The sequence below is a fragment of the Terrapene carolina genome, unplaced genomic scaffold (genome assembly GCF_002925995.2).
Source record: "Terrapene carolina triunguis isolate 2854851 unplaced genomic scaffold, T_m_triunguis-2.0 Scaffold67, whole genome shotgun sequence".
NCBI classification, from domain to species: Eukaryota; Metazoa; Chordata; order Testudines; family Emydidae; genus Terrapene; species Terrapene triunguis.
In genome coordinates, this window is record NW_020664418.1 from 46,707,163 (window position 1) to 46,720,257 (window position 13,095).

A 13,095-nucleotide genomic window follows, 5' to 3' on the forward strand; every position below is an offset into this window, starting at 1 on the left:
AAGTAAGCCTCTGTAATGCTAAACATGCACATCCGTTCTTTTGAAACTGGAGCCAAAACCGCTGAAAGCTTCCATAAAAAGTTACTCTTTATTTGTTAATGTGATATCTTACAATTTTGTTAAAAAATGAACTTTTCTCTTGCTAGAATGTAAGTTACTTTCTCAAATATGAATGTCTTGAGGCAAATGAGATACCTGAAACTTTAGTAACTTTACATTTTGAAAGGCAGGGCTTAAATCTTTAAAGTCAGGAATGCAATTACTGACAGCATCCAAAACTTGCCAGCTATACATCTAACCACATGCAGTATTCATACGCTCAGTCTTTGACTGGGTAAGTCAAGTACATGCAGTTGCATAGCTGACGTTTTTGAAAGCCAGGCCCTAATAGATAACACCTGCCTCTCTCTGGAGAAAAGTTTTACACAGTGCTTTTGTGCACCAGTCTAATTGTTACGGGTTATGTGTGGGGTTACCTGATGACTGGTTCTTGGGGGGGAGGGGAGAGGGACAGTTCTACGCCACTGGCACCAGTCCATTGCATATGACAGCATTTTCCTCATCTCTCCTCTCACACACCTTAATAATCATACTATATAACCTCCATTCTTGTTGTGAGACTTTCATGAGGCATTTAAAAATACAATTTCCAGGTAAAACTAAATCCACTAAGAGGTATACGAATTAATCCCAGATTAAGAAACTAGATTGTTTTAGAGCACCGGTTTGCATTGATAAAGTTCTTCAAACGATATCTGAGTCAGTCCTAGGAAACAAATATGACAGGAAAATTTGGACCACTTGAGACTTAAAAGTAATGTAGAGAAGGTTCTAAAAAGTGCATCTCATATTCTTTCAGTGCTGCTACTGGAGAAGTCTGTCTGCAGTGGAGTGATGTTATGGTCATAGGCGGCATATTCAGAGGTCCCATTACTTGCTGCTTTGAGTTGCTGAGCAGCATGAGTGAGCTGAAATGCTGCATCGGGATGAGCTGTATCAGGCAGCAACGTACACTCCCTTTCCAGCATATCTGCCACTCCTTTCAAAAGGTCCAAAAATCCAAAAGCCAAGGCTGCCTTGCGTAAACGGTTGAGTTCCTGGAAGGGAGAAAAGCCCCATTTAAAGTAATCTTGATTCTTCTGAAAGGATATTTTATTCATTGCAAATTTGGGGGAAGGGGCCCTCAGGCTACAGTTCTGGCAAGCTTCCCAAGTGCTCACAGCATAAGAGTGAATTCTAGTGCTGGGGCCAGACTGGAGACAGCAGATATAGCACACTAACATGTTGGCTTTCTCACGACACCCTCCCAGCGTGCCTCATCAGCTCTCGCCCCCAGCTCCATGGCTCTGGTGGATAGCCCTGCAATTTGCAGAAGGGGGCGCTTTGTTATCCGCTCGATTTCAGCCAATTTGTACAGAACGTGATTTTCTTAGATTGTAAACTCTTAGGGCAGAGACCATAGCCTTGTATGTGTTTATAGAGCACGTACCAGAACCCTGGTTTGGGTCTCTGGGGGCTTGTGTCACTGCTAGGCTTGAGGGAAGAATTATGGTTATAGTCTGGTACAATGTAGCTAACTGTATCTGGCTGATTGGATTTCTTGCCCTCTGCATCATAGGCGGAACACACACTGATAGTTGACTTTGTTACCCAAGTATAGGCTGCTCTCGGGTGCTCTCATTTCCTTCTGTGATGCCCTTTGATCCCTCAGTACTAGCAGTACCTGCTGCTCTCCAATTCATTCCAGAGTCCAGCTGGCAAGGGGTGTTTGGAGTGCACACCATTTCTGCCCTTCCCCATGGAGATGTGTACACCACCTCTGGGATACACGGAATCACAAAGACCTTAGCAGACTGCTAAGGTCAAACCCGCCCATTCCTCACCCCTAAAATTCACCTCCCACCCTTGCTACCTTGGGGCTCTGGCTTTCATTATCTGCACCGCCAGTGCAGAATCACAATCAGACTCACCTCTGGGATACACGGGATCACTCTCAGACCTAGGTCTCCTTCAACTGAACCCAATATGCTGTCCTGTCAGAGGAGCTTAGATCAGGGGATTCCAGGTTACAGCTTTATCAGTCTGTACAATCGGTCAAGTATCTCCCTCCCTCACAAGGGCTGCTGAGAATTAACGTTTGCAAAGCACTACAAGCTCTTTGGATAGACCACGCAGAGAATTATTAACCTCATCGGTCAACGTGCTCTATAGATCAAACTTGTATCAGTACAGTCACACGTTACATGCAGACCCATAACATGCTACTCACTTTGTAGAATGTTTGAGTTTTTTCAGGGAGTTTTCTTGCATTTCTCAAGATCTTCTGTACATCTGTCTGGAGAAAAAAAAATACCATAACTTTGGGGGGAGGCTGCAAGAAAGAATCCCCAGCTATACTGATAAATAATCACTTGATCATTCCCGCAGGCTCAGTGACCAGTCACTGATTATGCAGCTCATACAAGCTAACATACAAATGGTTATTACACTAAACCAGATACCAGGCAAAGCTTTCATTAAACAAACTATATGTGCCAAGGTGTTTTAATTATGACACTTCAAACAGGAAACTTTAATATGAATTAAAGAAACAAAAAATGACACTAGATGGAAGTGACAGGTATAGAGACCGTTCTAGTGCCCGAGTAAGACGACTCTTTCAAAGCATTGATCCTGAACTGTGCAAGAGCACCAAAGCGAAGTACTGAGATGCTACCTGGAGGCCGCTTGGTTTGATCCACACAGTGACATTCTGCGCATAACTGCGCTTGTTTTTGGGCTGTAAGGGGAAAGGGCTTTTATTGTCATCTTCGCCATAAGGATTTTCTTTAGCATCTGAAAGAAAATAAAGCTTTTTAAGAATAAGACGTGGCAAGGGCATTAACACAGAAAACATCAAATGCACAGGAGACTTTAAAATCTTGGTTACTACCTGAAATAGGCCCAAGTTGTGCCATTTTCCCTAGCCAAGGCAGGGGCTCAGGACCAGGTTCAAAGAGAGACATCATGAGGTTTGATTTCTTCTTACTATCAGCTTGGGAGTACAGCATTCCATGCCATTCAGGCCTAAAGAAACGAGCAGACTGCTAAGGTCAAAACCGCCCATTCCACACCCCTAAAATTCACCTCCCACCCTCGCTACCTTGGGGCTCTGGCTTTCATTATTTACACCGCCAGTGCAGAATCACAGTAACACTAAACATTCTTGTCAAGCCACCTGGGGCTCACAGCTTGGCGTGCAGTATTTCATAGATGACTGGTCCCAAAGCATCACCACGAAAAGGGACTTTTCAAAGAGAAATGCACCTCCATACCCTAGCTGAACAATGGCCACCATGCCTTCCACTTTCAGGCTCCCATGCAGCAGTACACAGAAGTTGGGTATTTTGCCAGCAATTTGATTAGCTGAATTCTCATCCTCAGTGTCATCAGTGATCCCCGGTCCCACCTCATCACCTTCTGTGCAAAAAAACCAAAACAAAACCAAGAGAGAGATTCACACTCACTAACGCTCCTTTGTTTTCTATCATGTTTGACACCTTAATACCTCTGCCAGGCAAGTCACCCAGCAACAGCCACCTCTTGTCAACCCAAAGCAAACCACCCTACAGTGCAGTTCAACAGAGCAACCTTCCTTGCATGCAGCACCTTCTCTCTTTAGGAAGGCTCCAATTCTCCAAAGCCTCCCAGGCTGTTGGCACTTGGAAGACGTGAGGTATTTCAATGCTGTGGTTTCTGGACAACATCAGCCTCCTGTCTGACAAGCTTGATCCAGCATAGCAGTGACGCGAAGAGCTGCCACATGAGATGCCTGGGCATGTGGGTGGTGTGGCTAATGAGGCACAGCACGGCATATAGTTCTAGTGCAGTGGTTTTCAAATTTTTGTATTGGTGACTTCTTTCACACAGCAAGCCTCTGAGTGTGACCCCTCCCCATAAATCAAAAATGGGCAGTTTAATTTAATTTAACAGGGAGTTGGGGCTACCAGTCCCACAGAGCTGACAGCTCGCAACCCTCACGTAACCACCTTGCGACCCCGAGGAGTCACGACCCTCAGTTTGAGAACCCCCATGTCTGCCCTGCTCTGGCCTCAGTTCAAGTGAAACCTCACCTTTGGGAAAACCAGACTAAAACACAAGCTTCCAACACTGTGCTGGTTGCAAGTGACCCCTTTTAAGGGAACCCTTAACCCCTCCCTTCATATGATTCTTTTTTGTCACGAGCAACTTACTGAGTTTTAGGAGGTGAAAAACAGCTGTGCTTTAGCCATCAGCATGAGGTTCCCAAAGGGAGGAAAGATTTGGCACAAAAGAGTGCAAATACACAGAGCCAAAACCCACTAACTGCATATTTGGTCCTTTCAAATTTTCCCAAGAGAAACCTCATGATATTTCCTCTTTGTTCCACTTGAGGAAGCGTAACTAGGAACCACACTGAAATGGCAACAGAAGCCCTTCTGAATGCAACCACAAGCACACAGCAGGCAAAGCTTGAGATTTACCCAATCTTCCTTACTACTTCCACCAGCCTCCCAGGCACAGATACAAATGTTAACAGAGAGGAGCAGTAGCTAGCGTTCCTGAATAACAATGGATAAATCAAAGCACAAATACCAAGCTCTGTATTACCCCACCCACAAGGTGGCTGAGGTAATATCTTTTATTGGACACAAGCTTGTCTCTCTCACCAACAGAAGTTGGTTCAATAAAACATTACCTCATCTACCTTGTCTCTTTAATATCGTGGGACCAACATGGTTACAACTACACTGCATACAAGCTCTGTTCTGAAGACCATTAAAAAAAAAAACCCAATCACTACAAGCAGATAAAAACATTCAGCTTAATTCCTGAGCTAGAATTATTTGTATCTCTAAGTTCAGAAAGTTCTATTTATGATGTCACTAAAGAGACACTGTCCCTTTTATTAACAGTGCTGTTTTACGTACAGATGCACTTTTAAGAATCCTTTTTTAAGAAAAGGCAAAGAGCTTGTGTTTAAGATTTTAATTTTAATGGGATCATCAAAAAGTGTTCTCCAAATGGCATGACACTTGTCCTTTAAGAGAACTTTGGAATGTCTGGCTCTAATCTACCACCAGCAACCTTGGAAAACCTTGTCAATTCCAAACAGTGCAATGTTCACTATTAGAAACAAAAATGGCTCACCTTTGTTGAGTGCAATGGGCAGTACCAAGTGTCTAGATAATACAGGAGGGCTAGAAATATCAGCTATATCTATAAAACCAACTATTTCTAGATCTGCAAAGAAACAAACAGTCACAAGTCAGCCCTGGAAACAGCTGAGGATTCATTCATGTTAAGTTTAACATCAAAATAGAAATACTCTTCCTTACACTGGGAGCTTTTTGAAGCATGGACCATATATAACTACAGCACTTCGCACAATGGGGCCCCAATCTTGAATGGGACCTCTAGGTGCCACCATAATATTATTGTATAGTAAATATTTCTGAGTAACTTTAAGATGGGCAGTTGAAAAGCATCTATAACAGACAGAACCTGGTGTGTCTAATGGAAGTTATCTATGAAATATGCTGCTACACAACATGCTTTTGTTCATTGGTACCTAACACTTTGCCCATAGGAGAGAAATAACCAGTCATCTTTAAGAACAAAAAGGCAGACTATCTGCCCTGATCCACTCCTTTGCACTGCTCAGGTGGCACAAATGCCCCACCCCGGGATAGCCCCAGCATGGGGAGTCCCTAGCAGATATAAAGCCAGGATGGCCACCTCTGTTGCCAGAGCTCCTGTGCAGAGGGCAAGGAAGGGGAGTGGCCAAAGCATGATGCTCTCTGATTATGCCCAGCTTGCACATGGTCCTTCAGAGACCATATCCAGCTGGCACAAGTTAGAGGAGCTCTTAGGCTATTCTAACTTGTGCTGAGGCCAAGAACCAGAGAACCTGACAGCCCTCTGGTCTGTTGCAAAGAATCTGTCCCAAAGGCTGATAACATTGATGTTTTCCATAGCTAAGTAATATACTGCTTAATTCAACTCACAAAGGCATTCAACGGTTGACTGAATATGTTGAAAGGTGTATTTTAATGGATGTAGAATGGAATCTTATTTATACCAAATTCCCTTATCTCAAATGACCAGAGATCCACCAACATATATTAAATACAATTAAAAGTCCTCTTGTTTGGATAAGTTTCATCCGCCCGATTTCATTCAGTTGCACTGTTTTCCAGTAGTTAACTCATTTAAAAATGTGATGTATACTAGTCCAAATTCAGTACAGATCCAAATAAAAAGTGTTATTACTGTGTTCCCCACTCCCAATGGATTTCTCTTGCAGCTGAAAAATCAAGGAAACCTGAATGGCATTAATTTCAGAGTTCCTACTTCATTTATTAGAATAATTTAACCTTAATTGTGCACCCATCAGTTTTTGGAAAGAACCACACACTTTTTGATGAAGAATCCAATAGAGCCAGATATTGTTTAAGACATGTCACAGAGCAGGTTCGGGAAAGCAAGTTATCACACAGAGTAACCTACCATAGCACTCTACTGCCAAATTGTAAAGAATAACATAAAAACAAAAGCACACAAGGCCAAGTGCACTGCTGAGAAGGGAAATTTACTTTGGTATAATAAGCAGGCCTGGATTAACCAATGTACACTCTGTGCACTTGCACAGGGGGGCCCTGCCCACTGGATTTAAGTGAGTGCATTGCAAGCTGGCATGCGGGGTTGCAATTCGGTCATGATGGGGGGGCAGTCGGGCAAATTTAAGTGAAGGTGGGGGGCCCTGCAATTTCCATAGTGCATAGCACTCCAACATTCTTTAAATCAGGCACTAGTAACAAGTAAACCTTCATTCGGAAGGTCATATTTGCAAATATTGCAGAGCGTATTCGCTCCTTGAGGTGCATTCACTTATTTACGCATTGTGTGCATGCGTCAGTGACAGAACGGACCCCCTCTTGCCAGGTGAAACTTTGGTCTCTGGGATGAATGAGGAAGGTTGCACTCTGCACAATTGTTTTTACAGTGAATTTAGTGGTGGTGAGAGGAGCAAATTAACAACTCTTGGAGAATGAAGATATAAGTAAGGGCAATGCAAGCTTCCTCCATGTTCCAATGTCTCAATATCAGCCTTTGGAGGGTAGTTCAGACTCTATAGAATTCAACCCTTGGTTTCTCTGCTGAGGCTGCCAACAAAGGTGCCAATTGGTTCCACCTGAGATGGAGGGGGGAGGGTTTGTGATGCAGGCAAGTCTAGTAAGAACTGCCCTGACATCACCAGCTCATTTGCCACTGAGCACCCATTAGAGCAGGGGCGGGCAAACTTTTTGGCCCGAGGGCCTCATCGGGTTTCCGAAATTGTATGGAGGGCTGGTTAGGGGAGGCTGTGCCTCCCCAAACAGTCAGGCGTGGCCCAGCCCCAGCCCCCTATCCGACCCCCCCTGCTTCTCGCCCGCTGATGGCCCCCTGGGACTCCTGTCCCATCCAGCCCCCCCTGTTCCCTGTCCCCTGACAGCCCCCGGAACCCCTACCCCTGATTGCCCCCGATTGCCCCCCACCACCCCATCCAACCCCTCCTCTTATTCCTGACTGCCCCCTAGGGACCCCTGCCCCCATTCAACCCCCCTGTTCCCCGCCCTCTGACCGCCCTGACCCCTATCCACACCCCCGCCCCCTAACCACCACCCTGAACTCCCCTGCCCTCTATCCAACCCCCTCTGCTCCCTGCCCCCTTACCACACCGCCCAGCTGGAGCCAGCCACGCCAACACGCAGCACAGAGCACTGGGTCAGGCAGCAGCTCTGCAGCTGCGCTGCCTGGCAAGAGCTTGCAGCCCCGCCGCCCAGAGCATTGTGCCGGCAGCGGGGCGCGCTGAGGCTGTGGGGGAACAGCAAGGGAGGAGCCAGGGGCTAGCCTCCTGGGGTAGGAGCTCAGGGGTCGGGCAGGAGGGTCCTGTGGGCCGTAGTTTGCCCACCTCTGCATTAGAGGATAATGCCTTCCGCTCGCCTCCAGGCTGGACTGATTTCAGATTAGTCTCCTAGAAGTGAAAGTCTCCATATCCTGAAGCAGCCAGCCTACCTCTAAGAGACACAGCCAGAACCCACAGCCCAGGGTGCTGTGGTGGCTTTAAGACACCTGTGGCCCTCCCACTCCTCACTTAGATAGCTCTGAGTGGTGCCTAGGCTGTATATGGGCAACCAGAATCTCAGCAGGATTATGTACTGCTGCCCTAGTCCCAACCTGCCCCTCCGGACCTCTACATCAGGCTTGCAAGGGAGTCCGTGGAAGACAGCCCACAGCTGTCTTCCACACTTCCTGCACTGTGGGGATTCTCAGATGGCCACAGCTGGGGTTTTTAAAACCCTTCTGCGCCACGCTGGCCCATCTGCCAGGTGTACAGGGGCCAAAATAGGGTGAGACTCTGACCCTCTGATGGCAGATGTAGCTGGCTATTGCAATGTTATTGGAGATTGTATTCCATTTTCTTCAGACCAAAGAGAAAGTGGAGGGAACAGTCACTATGCAGGGTAGGGGATGCCAACAGAAAAAGAAAAAGTTAACACGACTCAAGTTTAAAAAACAAACAAACATTTGTTACCTGTATTAATTGCTTTAGGGATGGGATCTATTTCCTCATCTATAATGAAAGGTTCTGGTCTGGGAAATACTTGCACATCAGATGTTAAGTGACCACATTTGAGAACAGCATGGAATGGTGTATAAGCCAGGTCTATTAGTTTTCTAGAACAGGATCATTTATTATTAGGGAAAAAGTAATACAAATCAGTTGAAAATAAGTTTTGCAAGCTTGTTTAAGTGCATTATACTGAGCTCCCAAAATGGATTTTTTTTTTTTTAAAAACGTGAGTTAACTCAGTAGTTCTAGCATTGTCAAATTACGAAATGCTACGATATGTTACAGAGACAAGGTGGGGGAGGTAATATCTTTTATTAGATATTAGATAGTACCTCCCACAGCTTGTCTCTCTAATATCCCGGGACCAATATGGCTACAATACTGCATATGTGATAAATGTCATAATGTATGGCAAATTAATAGCAGGAAAAGCCTATGACCTAATCAACATTTCAAGTTGCCCAATCACTGACAAAAGGAAAATATCTAATTAAAAACAGTAGCATCAATATCTATAAAGAGTGAACAAAACAAACAGCCTTAACCAATGAAGGTCAAAGATTAATCAATAGTAGTTAACATACTGGAGTAGGAAAGAAAAAGAAACCTATGAATCAAAACAAAACAAAACAAATTTCTTGCTTTATGCTTCTTTGTTTTCTTTACATACCTTAATTTCACAGAGTCATGTTAGTTACAAAAATACTAACCCAAACATGGACTGTACATTCTTCAAGCAAAGGGGTCCATCGATGGTAAAAATCTGTCCTTCCCCGTTATTTAAATCTACAAGTCTTTCCAGACAATCTAAAGAATCTGAGCTCTGGAGCTGCACACACACAAAAAAAGAAATTATACCTTTAAAAAAACAAAAAGCAGCATAAGAACAGAAGATGCAGTAGACTGTTTTTAAGGAAATATATGAAAATGAGAGTAAAAGTCTAAGGCCTGATCTACACTAAAAAATTAGGTTGGTTTAACTACTTAGTCAGGGGTATGAAAAATCCACATCCCTGAGCGGCATTAAATCAACTATGTCCCCACGTAGGCAGTGTTAGGTCGACCCAGCTATTGCCTCTCAAGAGATGTGGATTACCTACGCTGACGGGAGAACCTCTCCCATTGGCACCGATAGTCGTGTTTTACGTGTAGACAAGCTCTAAGTTAATTAAAAAAAATTAGGACAACCTTATCTTGCTAATTTTTAAGGAAGCCGATGTTTCTTCCCAAAAGAGGTTTACTCCTAATGTAAAATTTATTATTAGCCCAGAAGGTTGTCCCCATACTGGGGTTCGTAATACATTGTTTCACCAAGTCAGACCTAGCTTCCAGCTCTTATATTAATATATTCCAAAGCCAGAAGGGATCATCTAATCTGACCTTCTGTATAACGCAGGCTATAGGACTTCCCAAAATTATTTCTAGAGCAGATCTTTTAGAAAAACATCAAATCTTGATGTAAAAATTGCCCTTGATGGAAAATCCACCACAATCCTTGGTAAACTGTTCCAGTGGTTAATTACGCTATTAAAAATGTACACCTTATTTCCAGTCTGAATTTGTCTAGCCTCAACTTCCAGCCGTTGGATCGTGTTATACCTGTTTGTCTGCTAGAGCCCATTATCAAATATTTGTTTTCCCCCCATGGTTCTTATAAACTGTGATCAAATCATCCCTTTACCTTTTCTTTGTTAAGCTAAATAAATTCACAGGTTCTCAGTCTTCAAGAGTGCATGAGTGCCTCTGATAACATAATACTTTCTATTTCTATAGTGCCTTTCCTCAGAGGATTACTTAGGCTATATCTACACTACAGATGCAGTGCCGCTCTAGTGACATTGCACAGACACATGCTACATCAATGGAAGGGGTTTTCCTGTCACTGTAGTTAATCCACCCCTCCAAAAGTGGCAGCGAGGTCGATGGTAGGAGTCTTCCATTGACCTAGCAGTGCTATACCGGGGCTTAGGTTAGTTTATCTACATCTCTCAATTAACTTACATATACTGCAGGTGAATGTGACCCAATTATCACTAAAACCAAACACTTTACCACCAGATTGTTAGAATAAATCTTGGGGAGAATATGTGATTCTGTAAAAACAATAATCACTCAGTAGAACAAAACCAGCAAGAATTTGTTAAAGGAGTCACCTCTTCTAGATTAGCCATGCACATGATGTATAACTTGGATGGGAAGGGAAAAGGCAGTGGAAATCGGCTGCTTTCATTTCGTTGGTTGCACGTAGCTAAGGAGTGCCGCAGAGAGCCTCTGCCAATCCCTAAACAGCCGTCAGTTACTAGAACAACCTAGTGCACACACAAACACACACAAAAGGATACATTAGCATTTTCACCTAAACACATTTCTTCATCTGCCCCAATCCTGCAAACACTTACACTTGTGCTTAGCTTTACTTCTGTCAGTAGTCCCATTGGGACCACAGGGCTTAGTCCTGAAAATCCCTACTCACACGAGCAGTCCTGACTCGCAATGAATTAATTACATAAGGATTACTCATGTAAGGTTTGCATGTAAATTGTATATTTAAGCAATTAACTGTTTCAAATTTGATGCTCTACATAATAAACAGACATATCTATATTTTAAAATTTAATGAAGAAAATAATGGCTAGGATTTATTTTTATAAGCTATAATCAGACCCTACTACTAATGAACACAGAGTAACAATTAGAAGTATGTTTTTCAGTTTTAAAAAGCCACACACCCTTTCAGTATAGAAACTACGCTGTCACAAGGGCATTCAACTGCTGGGCAACTCAAGAGCCTCAGAGGAAAGATACTAGAAGAGTGCAAGTTATTATAATCACTCTACAGAACTCAGGGGCCAACCCAATTCCCACGGAAGCCAATATGAGCCATAAAAAAGCAAATATCGGTCAGGTACGTCAGTTCCTCAGTACTTTGCTAACTATTACAGCATGTTTCAACCCTTTCTGGTTCAGCAGCAGCACTAAGGCACTAATGTGATATTTTTCATCCAAATGGATCCGAAAAGTTATTTACAAAAAAATGGCACTGTAAGGTTAAATAAAATCATTGGATTTGTTTGCCCTCCACTGAAATGCAGCCATTTCTGGGCTGGAACATGGCAGCTGTGTGGTGTTGCTGTGTCCCAAAAAACAACCGTTTTGGCTAGCAAGTGAGAAATACCAAATCCAGCTGAAATTAAGCATTTATTCTTTTCATCCAGATTTAAAATCCAGGTTTTAACAGGTGAGAGAATGCACGCTTTTTATTCCTCAACACACCTGCCACTTTCATAGTCTCATTAGTGCTTGTGTTTGCTCTCATGCTTGAAAATAACCTGCCTTACTGTAACAAGAGTTTGCACATTTCCCATGGCCTTTCATCCTCCAGTAACCTGATGTGCTAGCACCATGGCCTACGGTGGAAATAAGAGATCACCCTACCAAAGATCCGATATATGCTTGATTTTTACATCTTTCTAACTGTTTGGTTCTGATGCCTGTTTTTTCAAGGGGCCTTTTATGGCTATAATACAGGTGGTCCCAATCCACTAGCTGCAAAATCAGCGAATGCAAATCGTACCCCAACCAACAATGAGGGCCAAATGTAGGCTTTTTCCCCCAAGCAGGAGCACTGCACGGGAGGGGAAACCAGACCCAAAGCTGTAACAGCCCAGTGGAAGTTCTGAGTCCTTCTAGCGGAGCACGGCAGATGCAGGCACAGTGGCTCAGCAGGGCTTGGGGATCAAAGACAGAACACATTCAACAGCAGTCCTCACTACTGCTTCAGAGTAAGGGATGCTGCCGAGCCCAGACACCAGCAGGTGCATGGTGGGGGAAAGAGCTTTGTGTTTGGCCATGACCCTTACCTGCTGACTGTGGCTCCCTGGGGCTGGGGAATGGAGGCAGGAGCATAAACCAAGCCTTCCAGAAGTGCTCGAAGAGTTCTAGGGAACTATTTTATTTTGTAAGATGTAGGTGCATCAGGAGGGGGAGGGGATCAGTGTTGAAAGGGGTCCTCAAACATTTTTCTCTCTACCACAACACTGCAGCTGGGCCAGAGAGGGCAGAAATTAGCCCAAATGTTGCTGCTGATTATTTTATGGAAGGGTTGAACATAGCGGCCAACCAAATATGTTCAACTGATAATCTGCAAATACTGCAAGCTGGAGTCTGAGAACAGTCAAAGGCGGCATTACCTGGCAGGGAATCGCAGCACCCCATTCCTGTTGCACAACATTACAAACCCCAACCAGTGCCGATTCTAAGCACGTTTTGTCATAATCATCCATGTTACTTAGGGCTTCCTGGAAAGAAAAATTACACATTATCCTGCCTGAGTGGACGATTGTTATCAGGGAGCACATGCAGCTTATTACAAATCAGGAAGTAATTCATAAATACCTTCCCTTCCCATTGTGTCTTTATTAGGGAAGTATTGTATTCCAAAGGATGATCTGCAAAGTTTT

At 43.9% G+C, this 13,095-nt stretch overlaps 1 protein-coding gene across 1 annotated transcript; it reads right to left on the minus strand.

Moving 5' to 3' along the window:
* Positions 1–497: 497 nt before the first annotated feature.
* INTS14 (integrator complex subunit 14) lies at positions 498–12,933 on the minus strand. The gene is made up of 10 exons (XM_026648381.2): positions 12,826–12,933; positions 10,789–10,944; positions 9,346–9,464; positions 8,597–8,739; positions 5,170–5,262; positions 3,315–3,459; positions 2,933–3,066; positions 2,717–2,835; positions 2,270–2,335; positions 498–1,097 (listed from the first exon to the last, which is right to left on the minus strand). The coding sequence occupies exons 1-10, from the start codon at positions 12,916–12,918 to the stop codon at positions 846–848; spliced, it is 1,320 nt and encodes a 439-aa protein (XP_026504166.1). The 5' UTR covers positions 12,919–12,933; the 3' UTR covers positions 498–845.
* Between the last annotated feature and the right edge of the window lie 162 nt (positions 12,934–13,095).